This window comes from Mytilus californianus, unplaced genomic scaffold (genome assembly GCF_021869535.1).
Source record: "Mytilus californianus isolate M0D057914Y unplaced genomic scaffold, xbMytCali1.0.p SCAF_2, whole genome shotgun sequence".
NCBI classification, from domain to species: Eukaryota; Metazoa; Mollusca; class Bivalvia; order Mytilida; family Mytilidae; genus Mytilus; species Mytilus californianus.
In genome coordinates this window covers 126,509,967-126,533,378 of record NW_026262668.1, presented here as the reverse complement: position 1 = coordinate 126,533,378, position 23,412 = coordinate 126,509,967, and the positions used below count along the sequence as shown (strand labels likewise).

Genomic DNA, 23,412 nt, shown 5'->3' with positions numbered 1-23,412 from the left:
TCTAATTTGCTGCGGGCCGGTGTTTCTGAGATCACTATATCACCTCTTCAAGCGCCTGTTCTATATCCACAACCGATAGCCGATAATAGGACGTGTAATAGTCCCACAGGCGCCTGTTCTATACCCAGTACCGATAGCCGGTAATAAGATGTGTAATAGTCCCCCAAGCGCCTGTTCTATATCCAGTACCGATAGCCGGTAATAAGATGTGTAATAGTCCCCCAGGTGCCTGTTCTATACCAGTACCGATAGCCGGTAATAAGATGTGTAATAGTTCCCCAGGTGCCTGTTCTATACCAGTACCGATAGCCGGTAATAAGATGTGTAATAGTCCCCCAAGCGCCTGTTCTATATCCAGTACCGATAGCCTGTAATAAGATGTGTAATAGTCCCCCAAGCGCCTGTTCTATATCCAGTACCGATAGCCGGTAATAGGATGTGTAATAGTCTCCCTGGCGCCTGTTCTATATCCAGGACCGATAGCCGGTAATAGGATGTTTAATAGTCCCCCAGGTGCCTGTTCTTTATCCAGAACCGATAGCGTGTAACATGATGTGTAATAGTCCCCAGGCGCCTGTTCTATTTGCAGTAACGATAGCCGGTAATAGGATGTGTAATAGTCCCCCAGGTACCTGTTCTTTATCCAGAACCGATAGCGTGTAACATGATGTGTAACAGTCCCCAGGCGCCTGTTCTATATCCAGTACCGATAGCCGGGATGTTTACTGAATTCTGGCTGTTTGGTCCCAATTATTTTCAAATTAACCTTTTATGTCTGTTCGGGTTGGTCACCCAATTTTGTTGATATAACGGAATTATAAACAACTGTAATACAAGTGAGAGGTTTAGCTAGCTTTAAAACCAGGTTAATCCACCATTTTCTTCGGAATATGCCTGTACCAAGTTAGGAAAATGACAGTTGTTTTTCACTCGTTCTGTTGGTTGATAGTGTTTGACTTTTTCAGTTTTTATGGACTCCCTCTTTTTGAATTTACCATGGATTTCGATATTTTTGTTATACTTATATATCATATGTGTCATATTGATTGATTGTTGCTTGCAAATTAAATCATTTTGAGACCTATCTGCATGATAAATAACAGACAAATGTTATTTTACCTGCATTCCACAGATTCGAAATCCTAATGAGGCGGATGTTGAATTTGCACATCGACTTTCTAACAGCTGACGTTTGGCCTCTGTACAATCAAATGCTCGCTGTTTACGACCCAATTTTATATCTAATATACACGGATTGTTATAACCAGCAAGCAAGTTTTCCAGCACAATAAACTCTAGTCGTTAGTCAAGGAATTTTGCATACAATATTAAATATGGTTTTCAATTAGCATTAAAGCATGTTCTAGAATATTGTTAATTTCAAGTTTACCCTGTGCTACAGGTTGTTTTATTATATATATTCATAATTTATGGTTGTCTTGGTTGCATTGTTTCACTATTGGTCGTTTTTTTGGGGGACTAGTTTGCGGTAACTACATGATCGGAGATTCTGGTGTTTTAATGAGACGCCTTTGTTCGTTTATTCTAATTTGACGCTCGTCTTTCGTTTTAAGCTCATATGGCCCAGATATCCAATGTGAGCTGCTGCCGTCACATGGCGTCTGTCGCCCGTTTACTTTTACAAAAACCTTCTCATTTCTCATCTGAAACTTCTTGATCAATTGCAACAAAACTTAGACGCAATCATATCTTAAGAGCATGTTGCTTAAAATTGATTCCGATGGTCCCGCCTACCAACCAACATTGGCACCTTGGCTAAAATAGAACAGAGTAATAAAATGGAAATAAACGTCTAATATCTTGCAAATCGTTAAAGGGAAAACTGAAAAGAAGCACAAATTATCTACCTACTGACCATTATACCAAAATTGTCAAACGGCTCCTGATAGGAGTTAGTGCCCTTGAAAGACAATTTTAACATCTGTTTGCCTTTCATACTTAAAACTATAATAGTTAGAGAAAAACTTTTTATCACAAACAATGATCAGCAAACTAAAGACCTACACATAAGACAACATAGCCGAGATCTTCAGTCGATTCCTAAAAGGAGTTAATATCCTACAATGACGATTTTAACCCATTTTTCGTGTTTAGCGGAAACCATAGAAGATAGTGAAAAACTAAAAAGTAAAAATATTCAACAAAATAAGTTCTACAAGGAAGAAAAAGAGTGCACACGCTGGTATGTCTCGCTTACTATACTGACCATTGATTTAATGTTGATAGTCCTACATATAAAGTTTTACTACAAGTATCACATTTACATTTATGATCCAAGAAAATGAGGTCAAGGTCAGATAACCCAAGCCGAAAATGCATGTACACCTTCAATACATTCATTCCATAAACAGAATATAATAGATGACCTATTGCTTATAGTATAAAAGAAACAGACCAAACCATGGAAATTCTATTCTGACCAATGAACCATGAATATGAAGTCAAGGTCAGATGAACCCTGCCAGACAGACACGTACACCTTAAAATCATTCCATGCATCAAATATAGTTGACCTATTGATTAAAGTATCTAAGAAACAAAGTTAACCAGGAAAACTGAACATTGAACAATCAACCATGAAAATGAGGTGAAGTTCAGATGATACCTGCCAGACAGACATATACACCTTACAATCATTCCTTACACCAAATATAGTTGACCTATTGGTTAAAGTTTAAGAAAAACAGACCAAAACACAAAAAACTTAACATAAGCAATGAACCATGAAAATGAGGTCAAGGTCAAATAAAACCTGCCAGACTGAAATGTACCTCGTAAAATATTTCCATACACCAAATATAGTTGACCTTTTGCATACAGTATTAGAAAAACAGACCAAAACACAAAAACTTAACATTGAGCAATGAACCGTGAAAATGAGGTCATATAGTTGACCTACTGAATACAGTATTAGAAAAACAGACCAAAACACAAAAACTTAATATTGAGCAATGAACCGTGAAAATGAGGTCAAGGTCAAATAAAACCTGCCAGAATGACATGTACATCGTAAAAAATTTCTATACACCAAATATAGTTGACCTTTTGCATACAGTATTAGAAAAACAGACCAAAACACAAAAACTTAACATTGACCACTGAACCATGAAAATGAGGTCAAGGTCAGATGACACCTGCCAGTTGTACATGTACACCTTACAATCATTACATACACCAAATATAGTAGACCTATTGCTTATAGTATCTGAGATATGGACTTGACCACGAAAACTTAACCTTGTTCACTGATCCATGGAATGAGGTTGAGGTCAAGTGAAAACTGTCTGACAGGCATGAGGACCCTTGCAAGGCACGCAAATACCAAAAATAGTTATCCTATTACTAATAATAAGAGAGAAATTACCATTACAAAAAATCTTTTCAAGTATTTACTGAACCATGAAAATGAGGTCAAGGGCAATGGACATATGACAGACGGAAACTTCATATCATAAGGCATCTATATACGAAGTATGAAGCATCCAGGTCTTCTACCTTCTGAAATATTAAGAAGCAAAGTTAACGCCGCCGACGCCGCCGCCGGATCACTATCCCTATGTCGAGCTTTCTGCGACAAAAGTCGCAGGCTCGACAAAAATAACTGAAATCATCAGTCATTTAAATTGTTAGTCGGCTCTTTCAAGGAGTTATTGCACTCAAATGACGTTTGATTTTGTTTGCTATAATCTTGACATCTATAATACATAGCGAGAATGTTTTTACAGCAAACATGACCAGCTACTATAACGCACGATCAACAAATAAATCAACAGCCGACTCATAAAAGGAGTAAGTGTCCATTAAAGACGATTAAAGCCCATTGTTTGCGTCTCTTGAGATTAATAAAGTTGATCGAGAGATCTGAGTTTTGGAAAACAGCAAGGTTGATCAGTAAAATAAGATCCAAAATCGTTAGTGGACTCTCGATTAAGATTCTTGCTCTTCGGTCAAGAATTTGACCATTTTAAAGTTTTTGGAGGAAGAATGAAGTAGATAGAGAGAATAATTAAACAATAAAACATTATGGTGTCAATATTATGCCAAAATGCCAGAGGAGCGATACAGGCTCCCTGCAGCCTCTAGTTTAAACTACAACCATGCTATCTCCACAAGTCAAATTTTATCGACTGTTTGATCATGTGTGCTACTTGTATACAGTGACTGACCGTATAAAGCCTTGCTTGTAACGTGAACAACATGTTTCCTTGCAGCCTTGCATTTCTCCTGGTGTCTTATCTTTGTGCGTACAAATATTGTTTACGAGACAATGTATGGTTATTCGCGCTTTAATTCTATTAAAAAACACAAGCAGCATGCATCACTTCACAATTGAAATAAGAACGTCAATAGTATTTTGAAGAATGCTTGAAATTCAGTCGGAGCGGCTCGTTGTGAAATTCAAATACATCTTTAAAAAAATAATCTATATACATATAATATACACTTTAAATGGTGAAGCACTTGCTAATTTGAACGTTTTTGATCCATCAAATCAAAATGACTGCCGGTCGAACATGTCTTATAGATCCGCTTCGAAACCAAAAAAATCTGAAATTTCCCATAAGAATCGACATAATTCATGGCGGCTATGTTTAATTTAGATATTAATACGGGTATGCTTTCTGGAGATAATTTCACCTCTCGCTTACACTCGGGAGTTCCAATTTTACACCGACAATGCAACCCGTGTATAATCTCCTATAAAGCATGACCGCCATGAATTATCACGTAAATTAAAATATTTCAATCGTTATATATAATGATTCCTGTGCAGTGATGTTTTGATGCCAAGTAGTCCTAAATACATATGTAAGGATACGATGTGAACAACTGGTGGACCACAATGCGTACTGCTGCATGGTTCTTTTAAGGCACTGGTTACTCCAATCACTAGTATGACAAGTCTTGCAACTGAAATAGACAAGAGTATCAACAATTTATATCAGTTATACTCAAGACAAAGAAATACATATAAATATTATATTTAACTCCAACGGCATCACTGCGTAATTTAGTATACAGTAACTCATGAAAGGAGTTTATCACAAAATTTAAATAAACAAGAAAATGTGGGCACATATGTTTGATTCACATCTTTCACTCTACTCCGTAAGAATTGTTCGTTTCGGCATGTAAGATCTGAAAAATCTCACAGAGTCATGTTTTAATTAAATGACCTTCAATGTAAATTTTTAACAATTAAGCGCTTCTAGTGTGACAAGCTGGTACTTTTGATTACAAATTTTACCCGCAAACTGAATAAAAATTTCACCGTTAAATTGATTAAAAGTGTTATCGACATACGACTTATAATACATAAAATGAATAAAACGATGAAAATAACTGACTGCTTGGCTTAGTTTACAAATTAGGTCATATCATAAAGAAACGGATACCATGTTTCAAGTTGGTGTGACCTCAACTCCTAGTAAAATACCACAAACAAAAATGTCGGGATCGGGATGTTATGCCCCCTTCTTTTGTAGGCGGTGAACAATAAATAAAAAACTGAAAAAATTGACCGTCCGCACGGCACAAGTTTATTGTATACGCTTCAACGGGTACGCCCAACCTAAAAGGCATGGCAAGCCAATCAGTTTTGATTGATTGTTGTTTACCTAACGTCCAGTGGCAAAAACTTAATATTAAATCTGATAGAGTTGTTAGAACAAGAATTAAAGGCTGAAAAATGAGGGTATCTTGAATGAAGGATTTAACAGAAGTTTTGCCCTGCAATAGGCCATCCACGGACCCCTTAAAGAGTTGTTGCAAAAGTTATGACGTGCATGCCTCGTGTTGGGAGGCGTCGGAGTTAACGCTCCTATTCCGACCTGATGTGGCTGTGTCGTTATACATCAAGCACAACAAAACCCCCTTTCAAGTGTCTGAGAAACGGACCTAACCACGAAAATTGAACCAAATGAACCATCATGGGATGCGGTTAAGGTCAGATAAACTGCCTGATGGGCATGTAAATCTTTTCACACAGGCACTTGTTTCTATCCATGGGAAGCCCCACTATCAACGTATATTTACGAGAAGGTACCCAACTACTTTTTTCAACTCTCCGCTGAAAATCATTATTTCTCTGTCAATTCATTCTCAAATTTCTTGTTTCATACATCATTCTATTCGTGAAAAGTTTTTCTTTCAGATGGTATGCATTGTATTTACCCTTACAGTACCCCTTACCTCCAATACACAATCTTTGTCAATAAATTTGCATGAGTTCATTTTTAGTCCGCCTACAAAATACAACAAGTTCCGGTTTGAGAATTTCACGGACTGAATACTTTTTAAAAAGAATTAAACGATGCTAGAAATATCATCTCACTGGGATTTTTTTTAAGTAAAATTTTAGAAAACAGAAAATATATTGGATGCATTTATTCATCTTGTCTTTAAAGTTTTAGTCCTAGATAATTTGCATAAACGGTAACCATGATAAATCTAGAGAGTCACAAATGAATAAGTAAAGTCTAGAGAGTGTACAGATGTAATTTGGAGGGAAATTATAAATACAGAAAAAGAAAAGTTTTTAGTTATTAACTGACAAATGGAAAAAGAAACAGAAAAAGAACAAACTATGTTCCATGTAGCTTTCTGGTAAGCATTATTTATGTATAATAGAATATGTCAGTATTTGATAGGCAACAGTGGTGGATCCAGAACTTTTCATAAAAGAGGGGGGGGGGCTCATGCTTCAGTATTCCTTATATAATCAACCAAATTTTCCCCACCAAAAAAAGGGGGGCAACTCCTGTCATGCTTCTGTGATTTCCTATATAATCAACCAAAATTTTCTCCACCAAAAAGGGGGGGGGGGGGGGGGGGTGGTCAGGCCCCCAGAATCCGCTTATGGGCAATATTAAACTGTGTATTAAAGATTCTCCTTTAGAAACACTAAACAAGTTGCTCTAAATCAGAGTCCGAAATTAAACTTTGTTTGATTTCAACTAATTATAAGATTTTTTTTTTGCATCCAACCATGTATAGTGATTTTAGATTTGGGTCCAGTTATCAAATTGGTCAACTTCAAGAATTCCAAAATAAAACTATGTTTTGAAATTAAAATCTTTGAGTTGTTTATTATTGCTTTATATTAAATGCTTTCTGATTTGACCAACTTTTCTGTAATTCATTTTTACCCAACACAAGAAAATTTAGCCCAGGATTTAGCCTCACTATATATATTCACAGCATTATATCATGATATCATTGATATGGGAGTAGATTCCCAAAGCCAGAGACCACACAGGAGTTTAGATATATGCATCTAATTATACCAAACTTTGGATGAAAATATTTTTTTTCTGAAATTATAGAATAAATAATTCCTGAAATAAAATTAGATTAATACTAAAATCAAAAAAATATTTTTTCTTGCAGGTTAGGTAAAAATTTAATTGAATGTCCTGAAGGTGGCAATACAAGCCTTGAAACAATTTTTAAGTCTTTACGTGAAGAAATCAACAATGATGAAGAACAGATAACATGTAGATGTGTTAGTGGGATGCTTACTAAAATGTTTCCAAATTCAAAAAAATCTACAATAAGGAGTCAAACAACCGGAAAGCCAATAACAAGTTTCAAGAATCTATTAATTAATTCATGTAAAGACGAGGAAGTTATATTTAAAGAATTACACAAAATGGTACCTAAACATTGGTTTGTTTTCAAGGTGAACACAGATGAAGTTATATTTGGATATTTTTTTGAATTACAATTTAATGGAAGAAAGCCTTTTCTACAGTTAGTTATAAATAAAAACAAAAACATTTTAGTCAAAATAGACAATAAAGAAATTGACTGTTCATCATTATTAATACCAAGTGCAGTAGAACTGACATCTAGCTCAATAGCATCCCTTTTTCGCTGTATGAAACTTATTAATCCGTGCCAAGGTTATATAATCAAATCTGAAGAGGAAAAACAATATGGAACTTCTCCACAATGTACTATTGAGACTTTTCAAGACAGAACCTTTATTACTAATATTTTAAGACACAAAGACTGTTCATTTATAAGTCCACTCAGGTCAAAAAACAAAAGATGTAAAAAATGTGAAAAACACATAAAGTACAGGCATTATAATGCTGAGAAGGATGATGATAAAGAAAATACATATTGTTTAAGTCGAGAAGAGATTAAAGATAAATTAAGACAATTAGCCCCAAACCTGCAATCAAATCAATTAAATCTAATTGAAACCCAAATATTGAATTCAAATACAAGCAAAAAAGGTGTAAGATGGGACAAAGACATTATTTGTATGTCTCTGACTTTATATAATAGAAATCCAGCAGCATATAGAGATATAACAACTAATAATTGGCTACATTTGCCATCAGAATCCTTATTGCAAAGATATAAGAATGCTGTTCAACAAAAACCAGGTATAATACATGATATGATGCTGTGGATGAATAGTGAGGCTAAATCCCAACAATTATCAAGGGAGGGTTTTTATGGAGGAATTATTTTGGACGAAATGTCCATTCAGGAGGACTTGCAAATTGTTTATTATAAATCTGAAACAAATTTGGTTGGACTAAGTAATAGTGGAAGTGAGGTCCAACATATGCAAGTGCTAAAAAATGGGAAGTCTGAATCTGAATTGGCTGATCATGTACTGCAGTATGTTTTTAGTGGTCTTACTGGATTTAGATGGCCATTTGCTAATTTTCCTAACACACAAGCACCTCCTGCTAACATTTTTATTACTTTTTGGACATGTGTTGATGCACTCTATAATTGGGGGTTTAAACCAATATATACCAGTTTAGATGGATCTGCAAATAATAGGGCATTCATAAAAATGCATTTTCCTTCAAGCAATCCTGTAAATAGTAAAATGGTGGCTAAAAGTTATAAAAACCCAACTCGTTCAATGATTTTCATGATGGATCCTTGTCATCTGATAAAAAAAATTAGAAACAGTGTTTTAAGTAGTGGTTTTTTAGACAGTCACCAGAGAATTCTGACTGTAAATGAGCATGTGATTATTTGGAAAATGTGGGTCGATGCGTATCAGTGGGATTGCACAAATAGCTTCAGAATACATCATAAATTGACTGATGAACATATTTTCCCGTCAAACGCCCAAAAAATGCGCAATAAACTCGCCTTTCAAACACTTGATTCTGATATGTACAACTTGATGACATGCTATAGTGATACACTAAATCCATATGCAAAGGCTGAAATGGTCAGTGTTCTTGAGTTTTTGAAATACACAAGTGCTTTGGTGTCTTTTTTCACAGATTCAAGGCCTATTAAAGAAATGTGTGATCCAAGGCTTAAACTGTTGTCTGAAATATATAACTTTTTTAAGGCATGGGAGAGTGAGCATTTGCAAGGGGATGAAAAAAAACGCAATAAAAGTTTAATAACGATGGAGACAAGAGAAGATATTGACTTCACTTATCATGGATTCATGTCTTTAGTAAAAGTATCAATTTTAGAATTTAAAACAGATATTGTACCAAGCCGTATAAATAGTGACATTATAGAAAACATATTCTGCCAGCAACGTGCACTATATCATGGGGCAAACTCTAACCCAAACTATAACGAATACAGAACTGGAATAAACAGTATCATTCTTGGTCAAACAACCACTTCAAAAAAGTCTAATGTTGGTGGCACTTCTGCAAAACCATTAGCCCTTTCACTACCACCAAAGAGACAAAAACTAGACAATTAAAATGCAAAAATTTAATTATTATGTATTTTTATATAAGTTATTAAAGACTCTTACTTATCAAATGGTACAAATGTACATGGTATGTTATGTGATTGATATGGCATCTGATGTATGTGTACCCATTTAATTAAGGGGGAGGAAGATATTGTAATTGTAGTTTTGTAAACTCTATCCAATAAAGCCATTATTTCATTTCTTATAAATCTACATAAATTAGGGAGGGGGATGTATTTGTCAATGAGACAACTGAAAATATCCAACAAAGATAAATTATGTAGACCATGTCTTGGTACAAAACTGCCTTCAAAAATGAATGAAACAAACAATATCATTAGTCAGCTATACATGAATATACAAATAAGAAGATGTGGTTTGAGTGTCAATGACACATTTCAATATAAAAATAAGAAGATGTGGTTTGAGTGCCAATGAGACAACCTTCCATCCAAGACACAATGTAGTTCAAGTAAGCTATTCAGCACCCCAAAATTACCAGTTCAAATAAGATTTCAGTATTTTGAGCAGTGGATGTATACATTATTATAAGACTTCTACACTTAATTACTGTGAATGGTCACCTTTAACTTTCAGTGATCTGAAACTTTTTTGTGTTTTATCTCAATGACCTCAAAGTGTCTTTGAAATAAAGAACAGCAATCAGTGAATTACAGCATTATTTCTTTGTTTTTTTAGTACACTTTATATTCCCGATTGAAAATATTCTAAAAAGATTAACCCAGCCACCTCCACTGTGTTTTTGTTAGATGTATTTCTATTTATATCCATCTGATGAGTTAAGCCTTTGTTAATTGTTTTTAATAGTTCCTTTCCTTATGTTGTACTGTTTCAGCAGTGTCTGGTTTCTAATTTGAATTCTTTTAAATTTGTGATTTCAGGGCCTTTTATAGCTGATTACAACTTTATGGGCTTTGCTCATTGTTGAAGGCCGTATAGTGACTTTTAGCTGTTAATTTCTGTGTCATTTGATCTGTTGTGAGGAGTGGTCTCATTGGCAATCATACCACATCTTCCTTTATTATATATATATATATATAAATTTGACATTCCAAATGTTCTTTGCTATTTGTAATCAGATCTAAAGGGTGTAAGGTCAACCATCAGAAAGTAATATAACAAATTCTGCAAGAAATGAATTTTATAACAAAATTATTTTTTGCATTTTGGACAATACCAGTCATCCCCTTCAATTTCACTCCACTGACTATCACTTAAATCAAGACACTGTCTGTCATACCATACATCACAAATGTCACAGGCAATCCATTCATCGCCGTCAACATATATTCGTTGACATAAAGGACATATGGTGTCTTTCTCCCCTGAATTTTCATTATTGTTTTTCCTTTTTTTAGTTTTTGTAACAAGTTTTGATTTTTTTCGTTTTCTCTTTAGCTTTGGTTTAGCTTTTATTGTCACTTCTGATTGTCCAGATGTAGAAGGCACTTGCACATCACTGACATCAGGTACTGACTGTACAATTGTTTGTGTTGAATCAAGTGTTTGATCAGTTGGTGGTGATTTTGTAGGCCCAGATTCATTTAAATATTCAGGAAAAGGAATTTCTAATGCAGAACTTAACACGGAACATAATTTGTCTTTTATTTTGTCATTTGTTGAATTTGAAGCTATTTGAATGGCATAGGCATGGCACAGTTTCAAGAGATCATTCTTTACAAAATTACTAAAAGCAGACTTTGAAGAATCAAAAACCAATGATTTTAGTTTTAAATGTGAGCTTACTTTACCTTGAGACTTATCACCATAAATGTTTTTCATAGTAAGTGTTCCTGATGTGCTCACTTTGCTATCAACTTTTTTTCGCAATCGTTCAGTTTTAGTTTTCCCAAATTGGCGTAGGATTCCTTTTCGAAATTCATTGTCTGAGATTCTGCAGAATCTAAGAACAACATCAGTATATAGCTCAATCAAACACTGTTCTGAATCCTGACTACAGACCATAAAAATACTTTCAACTATTTCAAAATCACAGAATAGGTTCTTCCACAGTTCAAATAATGGCTTGTTTTTCAAGAGTTCCCCATGAGTATAATTAAGTATTCCAGCCCCATATAAATTGAACGACTGATCAGTTTGGATTGAAAACCTTTTTTTTTCCAGTTCTATGGCAAATTGAAATGTTTTATCACCAATGTTTGTTAAACCCTGAGAAAGATTTTGCTTCCTTTGTGTTTGGTATAGGGTGTCCTTGTACTTTGATGAAACTTCTAATTCTGAATATCTTGCAGTTAGAGAGTCTAGCATTTTAACTTTTAAGAATAATTTTGACGAATTATGTCGGTTACTTTTTTTGTAGATGTTGTTCAAGGCCTGTTTCATAATGTGATAACGACATTTAGCGATGCATCTTCCAAAAATGTACCTTAATTTTCCTTTCCCAGAATCTGACATTTCGTTTGAAGAGGAAATGCATTTTTCCTGCGATGTTATGGTATCCGCATGCTTTTTTAAAACAGCTGATGTTACTTTATCAAAAATTTTGCTACACAGCTGAAAATCTAGTGAAGATGGTTCATTTTGAAAAAGTGACTTAGCAAGACCAACATACTCAGATGAAACTGAATACTGATAGACTTCAGTATAATATTTTGTCCATACTTTAGGCTCGATTGATTTCTCTGAAATATTACCACAAGTCTCATCAAAAATTGTGCTTATTTTCGAATATAAATTGTTAACAAATGTCTTCAATGTACTTGAGACGTTTTCAAAATTATTTTTATAATGTTCATTTACTAACTTATCAATTGGTGCTGTATTCAAGTCTGAGAAAAGTGCTGATATTTCTGTCAAGTCTATAAAGAGTTCTTGAATCTGATCTGGTTCACATGGCTCAGTTATATCAGTATCTTTAGACAATAAAAAATCTATTTCCTCAATTTCCCCATCACTAAAATCTGATAATTCGTCATCCGAATTTGAATTTTCAATAGTGTCCACAGAATTCCCTTCTGTATTATTGAATACAATTTTACAACAAGTAAGTTTCCCAGAATTATCAAATTCATTATTGTTACTTGCATCATAAAACTGATACAAGCTGGCTTCATGCTTAAGGACTGATGACCTATTAAATCCAATGACTCTCAGTCCTTTCTTCTCTGTAGCCCTCCCTATAGCAACCCCCAGCTGGCCAGGCGCAAAAATGTTTGAAGCATCAACCTCAACCCTTTGTAATGTTAGGCCCTGTGCTTTGTGAATGGTAATGCTGTAGGCCAGACAGATAGGTATTTGTTGTCTCGAAGCAATGACCCTATTTTCATTACAACTGAATACCAAAAATGTTTCAGCTTTCAAATTAGCTGTCAAGATTTCCCCATTCAGCCCTGTGAAATTTATAGTAACACACTTACTAGACAATGATGACACAATACCCCGTAAACCATTCACTAGCTTTTCATTCAAATTCTTTAAAAGCATTACAGGACATCCAATTTTTAAGTGCAGCTGTTTCGTTACTGGACTTTTGTCCAGTTTGGAAATTTGCCCTTCATCAATTGAATTATATACAGTATAATCCCCTGGTAGATCCATTAATTTTGTGGCATTAAATATGTAACAGTCAAAATTTCTGGCGCACAATCTGATAGGTTCTGGACCAGGAGGTAAAGGGCGGCGTAGTCTGTTTAACAAATGCTCGGTTTCAGTTTGGAGCTCTCCTCTGGCAATATCATTAATGGCTTGGATAAAATCAGGCTGAGTTTGGCGTATAACTTCAGTCAGTATAAATTTATGTTTAAATAATTGTTGAAAAGTTGATGACTTAAAGCAGTATTCCCCAGCATCATTTTTTAAATGATCGGGGACAGGCGGCAGTTGAAAAAAGTCCCCCACTACAATGACCTGTATGCCTCCAAATAACTTATCATTTTTTAATATTTTTCTACATATACTTTCTATTTGCTCAAATATTTTCTTTGATATCATGGAAATCTCATCAATTATTAGGCAATCAGTGGATAAAATATTTTGCTTGTACTGTATATAGTGTTCATTTTTATTAAGTTTATCTTCTAGTTCCTGATTTGAAAATCTACCGTCCTTTATTCCGGACCACGAGTGTATAGTCTGGCCATTTACGTTCAAAGAAGCTATTCCTGTTGACGCTGTCACTGATACATTTTTCCCTTCTTTTTTTAACTGTTTTGAAATTTCTTTAATTAAAAAGCTTTTCCCTGTCCCACTTTGGCCTAGTAAAACCATAGAATGTCCCTCATTTGCCTTGTTAAGGACTTCTTTTTGAGTTTTTGTCAAAACCATGTTGTTATCATACAATATTACTTTCACTTTCCCTTTCTAATAACCTTCTATTTTTGAATGACCCTATGACCTATGAACCGACCAATCACTAGCAATATTGAAATTTGATGCTTTAAACCGGAACTTGTTGTATTTTGTAGGAGGACTAAAAATGAACTCATGCAAATTTATTGACAAAGATTGTGTATTGGAGGTAAGGGGTACTGTAAGGGTAAATACAATGCATACCATCTGAAAGAAAAACTTTTCACGAATAGAATGATGTATGAAACAAGAAATTTGAGAATGAATTGACAGAGAAATAATGATTTTCAGCGGAGAGTTGAAAAAAGTAGTTGGGTACCTTCTCGTAAATATACGTTGATAGTGGGGCTTCCCATGGATAGAAACAAGTGCCTGTGTCTTTTCATCATAAATGAGGACAAGGTAAGATGAAAAATGCCAGACTAACAAATACATCTTATGACCATTTTAGTTGACATATTGCTTATAGTACTAATATCTAAGAAGGACTTGACTGCAAAAACTCAACCTTGATCTCTGATCTATGAAATGAGGTCAAGTTCAGATGAACCCTGCCAGACGGACATGTTAACCTTACAATAATCCTATAAACAAATATAGATGTCCTATCACTAATAACAAGTAAAAAATCGCGTGAATAAACCTCCAGTTATTTAGCAGTTATTGAACCATGAAAATGAGGTCACGGACAAATGACGTATGCCAGACAGAAACTTCGTCATACAAGGCATCTGTAAACAATTAATATGAAGTATCAAGGTCATCTACCTTCTGAAAAAAAACCAGATTTATACAAATGGTTAACGCCGCCGCCAGATTAGCATCCATATGTTTATCATTCTGTCGCATACAAAAAAAAACAACTATAGTTTATTTAAGCAGTCGCGGAAACATGAAAATGACGTTAAGGTCAACGGACGGAAACCTGAGAACAAAAGGCATCTGTACACACGATATGAAGTATGCAGGTCACTTACATTCTTGAATATTAAACTTGATACAAATAGTTAACGCCGTTGTCGCCGCCGTGTCACATATATCTCGCATTTCTGCATCATTTGTCGTAGGCTAGTCAAATCTTTATTTATACACCTTTTGCTTCTGACGGTTTGGCAGTAAATGTTCCGTGATGAAATTTAACACGGATATAGGCTTGGCATGCAGCATATTCTTGCTTTTAATTCATATTTAAAAGGTTCGTTTTCATTGTTTCAGCTGTTAATCGACAAATTTAGTCGGGGAAAATATGATTTATTTATTAGTTTTTGTCTTTGAACTAGCTTTCCGTAACTTCCAGTACTCTTAGATCTGGGTCTTTTGTCTATGTTTGTTTTGTGCTTCGTGCCGATATGATGAGTCAAGCCATTTCCAACTGATTTGTACAGTTTGTTCTTATATTATGATGTTACGTCACCGCTGTCATATGTTAGGTGGGATTGAACGATCGCAAACATGTTTTACCCAGTCACATTCTATATGTGCATGTCCCAAGTCAGGTTGCTGTCTGACATATTTGTTTTTTCGTTTCTTTTGTTGGTTTTTATTTGAATTGTTTTACATTTTGTCCTGTCGGGTCATTTATAGTTGACTACTAGTATACAGTATGGGTTTTGCTAGTTGTTGAAGACCGTACGGTGACATATAATTGATTAAATCCGCTTCATTTATACTGTGTTTGGATAGTTTTCTCATTGGCAATCTTCCTATTTTATAAATACTACGATACGCGAAGTGTATAAGTACTTGTATGTATTCTTGTTGTCAAAGTTCGAATTACTTACCTTTTGATATTTGCCTCAGACGTTCGCGTCAGGCTATCACTTGATGAATGTTCTAACTGAATAATATCACGTGCAGACAACTTTGATTTAACGTTTATACAATGATTGTCCATTTGCATGTCGGATTCATTCTGAAAATCTTGTTGCAAATTCATTGGCAGTTTTGTACGTAGCTGGAAACCAGAATCATTTTCTACATATTGCACTTGAATTTCACCTGTAAGTATAGCAGATTAACCGGAATTTTAATATAAGACAAAAGAGATACATACAATAAACAAGAAGCCACTTATGGTCGGATCGCGTACCTAGCTAAAATATGCCGTTTTGAAACTTATTTTAACCTTTTAAAGGATCAGATTTGTTTTCCAGAAACAAACTATCTACTTCCAATTGTCATGAATGAAGCGAATGCGTTCAAATGAAATTAAGATAAATGGCTTATTGTTTTTCAAATGTACATGATGTAAGGAGTCAATTGATAGTTTCAGTCATATAAAATTTGCATTTAAAAAAATATTGTATCGCTGTTATGCCGTTGTTCAAGAGATACTCCTCATACTTCTCGGGCTTGTTTCTTTTAGTTGTTTTGAAAGGTGGGCCAAATGACTCTTGTGTGCAAATGTTGATTGGTGTTTCGTTCAGTGGCAAATACTTCATAAATATCAAGGATGAGAAAAAATATCAATTAATGCAATAGGTATAGGTTCTGCAAAGTGGGTCGTCATATATGAAGGGTTTGAAATTTAGACTGCAAATGAGGGTAAGTTGGATAGAGGGCAGAATTAGAAATTTAAACAGGCCACCTATACAGATCAAGGAATTACCACATTTCTATATGCCATGCAGTCAACATTTTGGGTTATTCATGGTATAGGTTTCATAAAATGCAGATGTCTGTATGGATACTTTATTGCAATACAATTTGAATGCCGAGTCGCACAGATGTCGCTTTCATGTGTGGTTCAAAAAGTTATACCACTTTACACTCATAAGTATGCATAAGAAGTTTTACTACATGATCGTTTACAAGAGTATAGTGTTTCACTTCTTTGGTATTTTTCAGAATGAATACGAATTGATAAATATATAGAGTAACGGTGAAGATGTTTTAGATCATAGATGGTGGTCTGTATATTCTATTAACTGTTTTAAGATATATATATTGTTGATTTGAACAACAACGATAAAACACGTTCAAAAACCTTTGTACCAACTCTTAAACCGATTTTTCGTAAGGCAAAATTTCTGTCCTTATCCAAAACACCCTCTTTTTCCAGTGTCAGTCTAGATTCCCAACCCTTTATCCTGATTGACCCACTTTGCTGATTTGTTCTTGTATTTAATATACATGAAATGTTTGCCACTGGACGTCAGACTGAAAAAAAGACATTTTGATCTTTACACGATCTTAAACATATTAAATATGAATGTTACCTTTGAAACGCGGAACACATTCTTTTAAATGATCTGGTAGTCGACGATAGAATTCAACCTCAGAGTCCTCTCTAGGTTTACAAATTAAGTTTTTCGAAATTTGTAGAACAACTTTATGTCCCCCGACTTGATGTTCAAATGGCGTTATCACAATTTCTTCACTCTGTAACATAGTTCCCATTTACTGAAATAAAAAAGAACTATGATTGTGTTTGATTTTCATATGATGAAGACATAATCTTTCGATCAGTTTAATTGAGGTCCTGAGCTGGCATGTCAGTAACTGCTAGTAGTCCTTTGTTAATTTATGTTCATCATTGTCAATATGCGGTTTACTGTACATATTGCTGTGTGTTTGTTTATTCCACATTGGTAAGAGGTACAATGCATATAGGGGAGGGTTGAGATATCACAGAACATGTTTAACTCCGCCGCATTTATGAGCCTGTCCCAAGTTAGGAACCTCTAGCCTTTGTTAGTTTTGTGGGTTTTTAAAATTTTGGTTCATTTATATGTTTCGGAGTTTAGTGTGGCGTCCATTTCGCTGAACTAGCATACATTGACACATTCACCGTTTCCTTTCTCAATTCTAGGGTTATTTAGTACATTTTCGGTATTATGTTTTACATAAAGAGACTGACGAAGGATAAGTCTTGACTCTAATATTGTCAAAAATATGTCTTTATCCATTTCATATATATTTCTTCAAAAAATAATTTCCTCGAACGTGAAGCCCAACAAAATTTAGTTTGATCCTAGAATGACTGGAAAGTATACTGTAGACTGATATCTAAAGGTCATAATAAAAAAAATTAATGTATATATCACGACAATTTTTACACCTCAGTCATGTCAGTGCCCATTTTGAATAGTGAAACTTTAAACATACATGAAACTTTTCAAGAATAAACATGGTTTCTGAGAAATACAACAAAGGAACTTTAATGACAAATGCATATATTATACTTATTCTGTTAACTACCCTATATTTAATGTTACCATTCTGTTTTTTCTACATGTTCTATACATGGATTGAATTCATGGAAATTTGTTACAAAGTAACTATTGTATTGAACTGGCAAGGATTCACTGATAATTATTTATTATATATGCATACCCAACAAAATATTTTACGAAGTGGGTGGGTTGCCTCCCCTGACTCACTGCAATAATGAATGATATATACAGTATCAGGAATATTTTCGGCATTATGATTTACCTTAATAGACTGACCAAGAATAAGTCTTAACTCTAATATTGAAATATTTACTAAATACAATAAACTGCTTCGCTGAGCGCAGCTGGATACGCCCGCAGAGGTCCAACCCTGAACAGTTGGGGCAAAAATGGACACAATATTCAAGCTTGATACAGGTCAGTATTTGGATTGTATTAAATATTTGACATATAATAGGTTTCTGAATAAATGTAGTCAAAGAACTTGAAATTGGTTATATGAGTTGAATTTATATTCAATTAAAGATTTCTTGCTGTTGTGCAATACACTGTGCTGTTGTGCAATACTTAGCAAATCTGTTGTCAGACTATAAACAAATAAAGTTCAATTAATTCTCAATGTCATATTAGAAATTTATGAAAATGTAAAGGGAGCTTACATCAATAGATAGAAACAGTTCACCAAAGTTTCATGAGAATTGCTGACAGCATTTTTGATTTTTTGTTCGAAAACTGGAAAATCCCCCTTTTTTATGAATAAAACCCTGTAACTCGGAAACGTAAAATCTAAAATATATAAAAATCGAAAGGGAGCTCATGTCAATAGATATAAACAATTCACCACAATTTCTTGCAAGTTGATGAAAGCATTCTTGAGTTATTGTCCGAAAACTGGAAACTCCCCCTTTATTTAATGAATAAAACCCCATAACTCGGAAACGTAAAATCTAAAATTATAAAAAACGAAAGGGAGCTCACGTCAATAGATATAAACAATTCACCAAAGTTTTATGCAAATTGGTTAAAGCATTTTTGAGTTAATGTCCGACATGTTGACGACGGACGGACAGACGGACAGACAGACGGACAGACGGACAAGGGTATACCATAATACGTCCCGTAAACGGGCGTATAAAAATAAGAAGATGCGGTATGATTTCCAATGAGACAACTCTTTACCAGAGACCAAATAACATAGAAGTTATGTCAATGTAAATTAATAACTTTTGTATTTGAAATCAGTAAATGGCTATTATAATTAATAAGGTTTAGACTTCATAACTTTATTTCATCATATCTGAAAGAATACAACAGAAAAAAAAACTCAGTAACCGGTCTTCTTGAAATCATAACGTCACAGTACCAAAATGTACCGAGTATATACCCAATTTTCAAAACAGCGACGAAAATCTAATAGGTTTTCTTAGGGACTAAACAATTCGTTATTTTATCATTTGTCAAAGAGCACATCTTTCAACATATGGATCTATTTTGTTACATCTTGTGATCCGTTTATTTGGCAACCTGCTAGTCAAATGCGTTTTGTTAAAATATACTTTTTCACTCATTTGGTCTTTTGGAAAATGTTGTTTGTGCTGTATTTAGACCCCTCTACCAATAAATTTGTTTTGCATGCACACGTATAAAAATTGCGGTTTTTATCCAACGCAATCATAGGTTTGAACGTTGTTTTCAATTTAGACTTGTTTATATATATGTTGTGTACAAGTTATCATTTTGTACAAATTATAATGTGTACAAAAAAAATTGTACACATTATAATTTGTATTTTTACTTTGTACATATTGTAATTTGTACAAAAAGGGCTTGTACAAATTATAATTTGTATAAAATTTTGACTAAAATTCACTTATAACTTGTACAATAATTTATAGTATGGATTTTGTTATAAAAAAGCATTGATACGCACTATAGAATTTTGATTCAGACCACACAATAAGCCTTTTTTTACAAAAATACAAAAATAGTTCTGTATCATTTGTTTGAGCACGTGAGTGAATTATGGCATCGGGAATGGCACAACATCTTTTGCTTTTTACATTTACATTTAGAAGTGCTGCACCCCTTTGCATTTACATGAAAGAAACCCACTGACCACCAGTTTTTGAAAGCATTTTAATTGTTTCACGTAGCTAAAGTTGAAGCTCAGGAACCGTTCCTGCGAATAAATTTGTGTCTTTAACAGCTTCAATTTGATATCTCGACAAATATCGTGTTAAAATTCCTACAACTGTTCCAATTCGGTACCCAAATTCTCCAGATTCAATAAGTACACCTAAGATATTTCAAGGATCAGTTGGGGCGCAATCATACTGAGGAATTGGTATAATGACATTATCCCCCTAGGCAAGTTCTGATAATTTCCGTTTCGTTTTCTTGGTTAGACATTCTGCTTGGATCTCTTTGCCAGACAGCGCACGCTTCCTGGCACGTATAGTTGGTGTTTCAACGTCAGCGTCATCCTGATTTTCACTCGGGCCAATTTCTAATATTCTATTAGAATTGTCACTTGGGCAAATTTCTATTATACTATCAGAATAGACTGGCATACATGTATCAATTACATTTCCTGTCTCCATCTGGGTATTTTTGTATTTTGTAAATAAGGTTTATTGTGTGGTCATTGAATAAAAATTCTATAGTGTGTATCAATGCTTTTTTTAATACAAAATCCATACTATAAATTATTGTACAAGTTATAATTGAATTTTAGTCGAATTTTGTACAAATTGTAATTTGTACAAGCACTTTTTGTACAAATTACAATTTGTACAAAGTCAAAATACAAATTATAATTTGTACAATTTTTTTGTACAAATTATAATTTGTACAAAATGATAACTTGTACACAACATATATATAGGAGGGGATAAGGTGTCTGCGCAATGCTAGGCGGTGTTGTCGTAGAAGTTAGAAATAAAAAGTACAGGTTCCAGCCCCGCTCGGGGAGGAAGTAAAGAAACAGATCTACTCTAACATCGTTAGGTTTATTTTCTAGGCACTTTATATATATATATATAAAATATAAAGTGCCTAGAAAATCAGCCTAAAATGTTAAGAGTAGATCTATGTATATATATATATATATATATCCGGATACGGTGTACACATTTTTGCACCTCATGTTTGCGGTATACCATCTTTTCCGCAAGTTTATTGTTTTCTGTTTGGTATTAAATTAATAATGAAGATCCATTTTGTTACATCTTGTGATCCGTTTATTTGGCAATCGCCAATGGCACTCAGCAGGGTTTAAGAGCATCAGTTGTTCGACCTGCTAGTCAAATGCGTTTTGTTAAAATATACTTTTTCACTTTTTTGGTCTTTTGCAAAATGATGTTTGTGCTGTATTTAGACCCTCTACTAAGAAATAAGGATAAATCTACAAAATAAAGACAGAATGGAAACTGTTGCCTGTTTCTAAATAGGTTCAAAATTAATGTGGGTTCCCTCACCGTACATATTGAAAATTGGTCGATTTTCTGGGAAATGTTATACGGAACTATCTATAAGGAACACTAATATTAACATATTTAAACTAGTTTCTCAATAAATAACGAAAGATTTTATTTTCTAAATACCATAATTTTACAGATATCTTTTTATAAATCGGATGATTATGAAATCTATCCTTTTTTAATCAGTGTTTAACGAGGTAATCAATATAGAAACATGTATCGACTGTTTACCTTAAATAAGTTTAATATCTGCCGACCAGTTAATACCGGATTAATAGCGAAATGTCGTCTGCAATATAAAACATGCATTCACGAAAACAAAAGGTTCGACCCTAACGTATCTAAATATTTCATTGTTCTATAATACAATATTTAAGATCAATAAGTTACTTTCAATTGAATTATATTTTACAAACACACGCATATTAATTTGTTCTTAACAATTCAAGTGAAAAATTCGCACATTTATGTTTGTTCTAATCAATTTAAAAACATGCATATGTATGAGTGTGTTTTGTGAAATACTATAATCAAATAGAAAGTAGCTTACTATACTGAAATATGATACATACGATGAAAGGCAAGACCATTGATTTCAATGATTGATCATAAGTTATATTATTCATACTCACTTATAAGTATTGTTTATCTTTACTAATCCAATACTTTTAACATTCAGGTCAGATTAACACTATCTTCACACATAGTGTATTACGTAATGATTGGTGAGATCAAGTAGTAAAGTACGGTGTTGTGTTCGTCCAATAAGACGTGCTTCAAACACACATTATGGAAATGGGAAAAACAGAAAGAATCTTGAAATATAAACCATGTCATTACTTCCTATTTCAACTTAATATATTAATCATCTAAACATTTCCTGCTAAAGCAAAACACCACGTGGTCAAAACAAAATTATGGTATCACGTGGGCTGATGATCAATAACTATAAATTATTAAAAATGCAACTGTGTAACAATGAGATCTCAGTATAAACAAAGCTCAACTGTAAATTCAACGATTTGCACTCAACCTTTAACTTATTTTAATTGCGACTTCATCATATAATGAGTTTGACTGTGTATCAACTAGGACCAATAACTAAAAATAGAGTACAAGTACCAGGTATTGCAGATTAGTTGACATACATTTTTAGGGGAGATACCGGTAAGCGCGATAATGCACGTTCGCCAGGTTTTGTTAAGATGATTATGATATCATAATAACGAAATCTAATCACATAGATTAATAAATTGCTTCGCCGACCGCAGCTGGATACGGCCGCAGAGGTCCAACCCTAAACAGTTGGGGCAAAAATGTACACAATATTCGCGCTTGATTCAGGTCTGAATTTGGATTGTAATTAAATATTTGACACATAATAGGTTTCTGACACAGAATAACTAGTCAAAGAACTTAGAATTGGTTATATGATTTGAATTTATATTTTTGCTTTTGTGCAATACACTTTGCTGTTGCGAATTGACCCCCCCCCCCTTCCCCCCACAAAAAAAAAATGTACCCCCCCTTTTTTTTTTGCTTTTGTGCAATACACTATGATGTTGTGTATTGACCTCCCCCCCCCCCCACTTTTTTTTTGGCAAAAAAAATAATATTTGAAGAATTTTTCTTTTTAATTTCTGAAATCTGAAATGAGAAAAAATCCCCCCCCCCCCCCTTTTCCCCCCAAAAAAAATTCTTTCCCTCA

The 23,412-nt window shown here is 34.0% G+C and overlaps 1 protein-coding gene across 1 annotated transcript in view; it reads right to left on the bottom strand.

The window, feature by feature from the left end:
• LOC127730940 (inositol hexakisphosphate kinase 2-like) overlaps positions 1–22,607 on the bottom strand; it is a 28,758-nt gene extending 6,151 nt beyond the window's left edge. The window contains exons 1-5 of the mRNA XM_052239565.1: positions 22,337–22,607; positions 17,269–17,452; positions 15,832–16,048; positions 4,841–4,932; positions 1,120–1,295 (exon numbers count right to left, since the gene is read on the bottom strand). Coding sequence (XP_052095525.1) covers positions 1,120–1,295; positions 4,841–4,932; positions 15,832–16,048; positions 17,269–17,449 — 666 coding nt within the window. The 5' untranslated portion in view covers positions 17,450–17,452; positions 22,337–22,607. The remainder of the gene's footprint in view (positions 1–1,119; positions 1,296–4,840; positions 4,933–15,831; positions 16,049–17,268; positions 17,453–22,336) is intronic.
• Between the last annotated feature and the right edge of the window lie 805 nt (positions 22,608–23,412).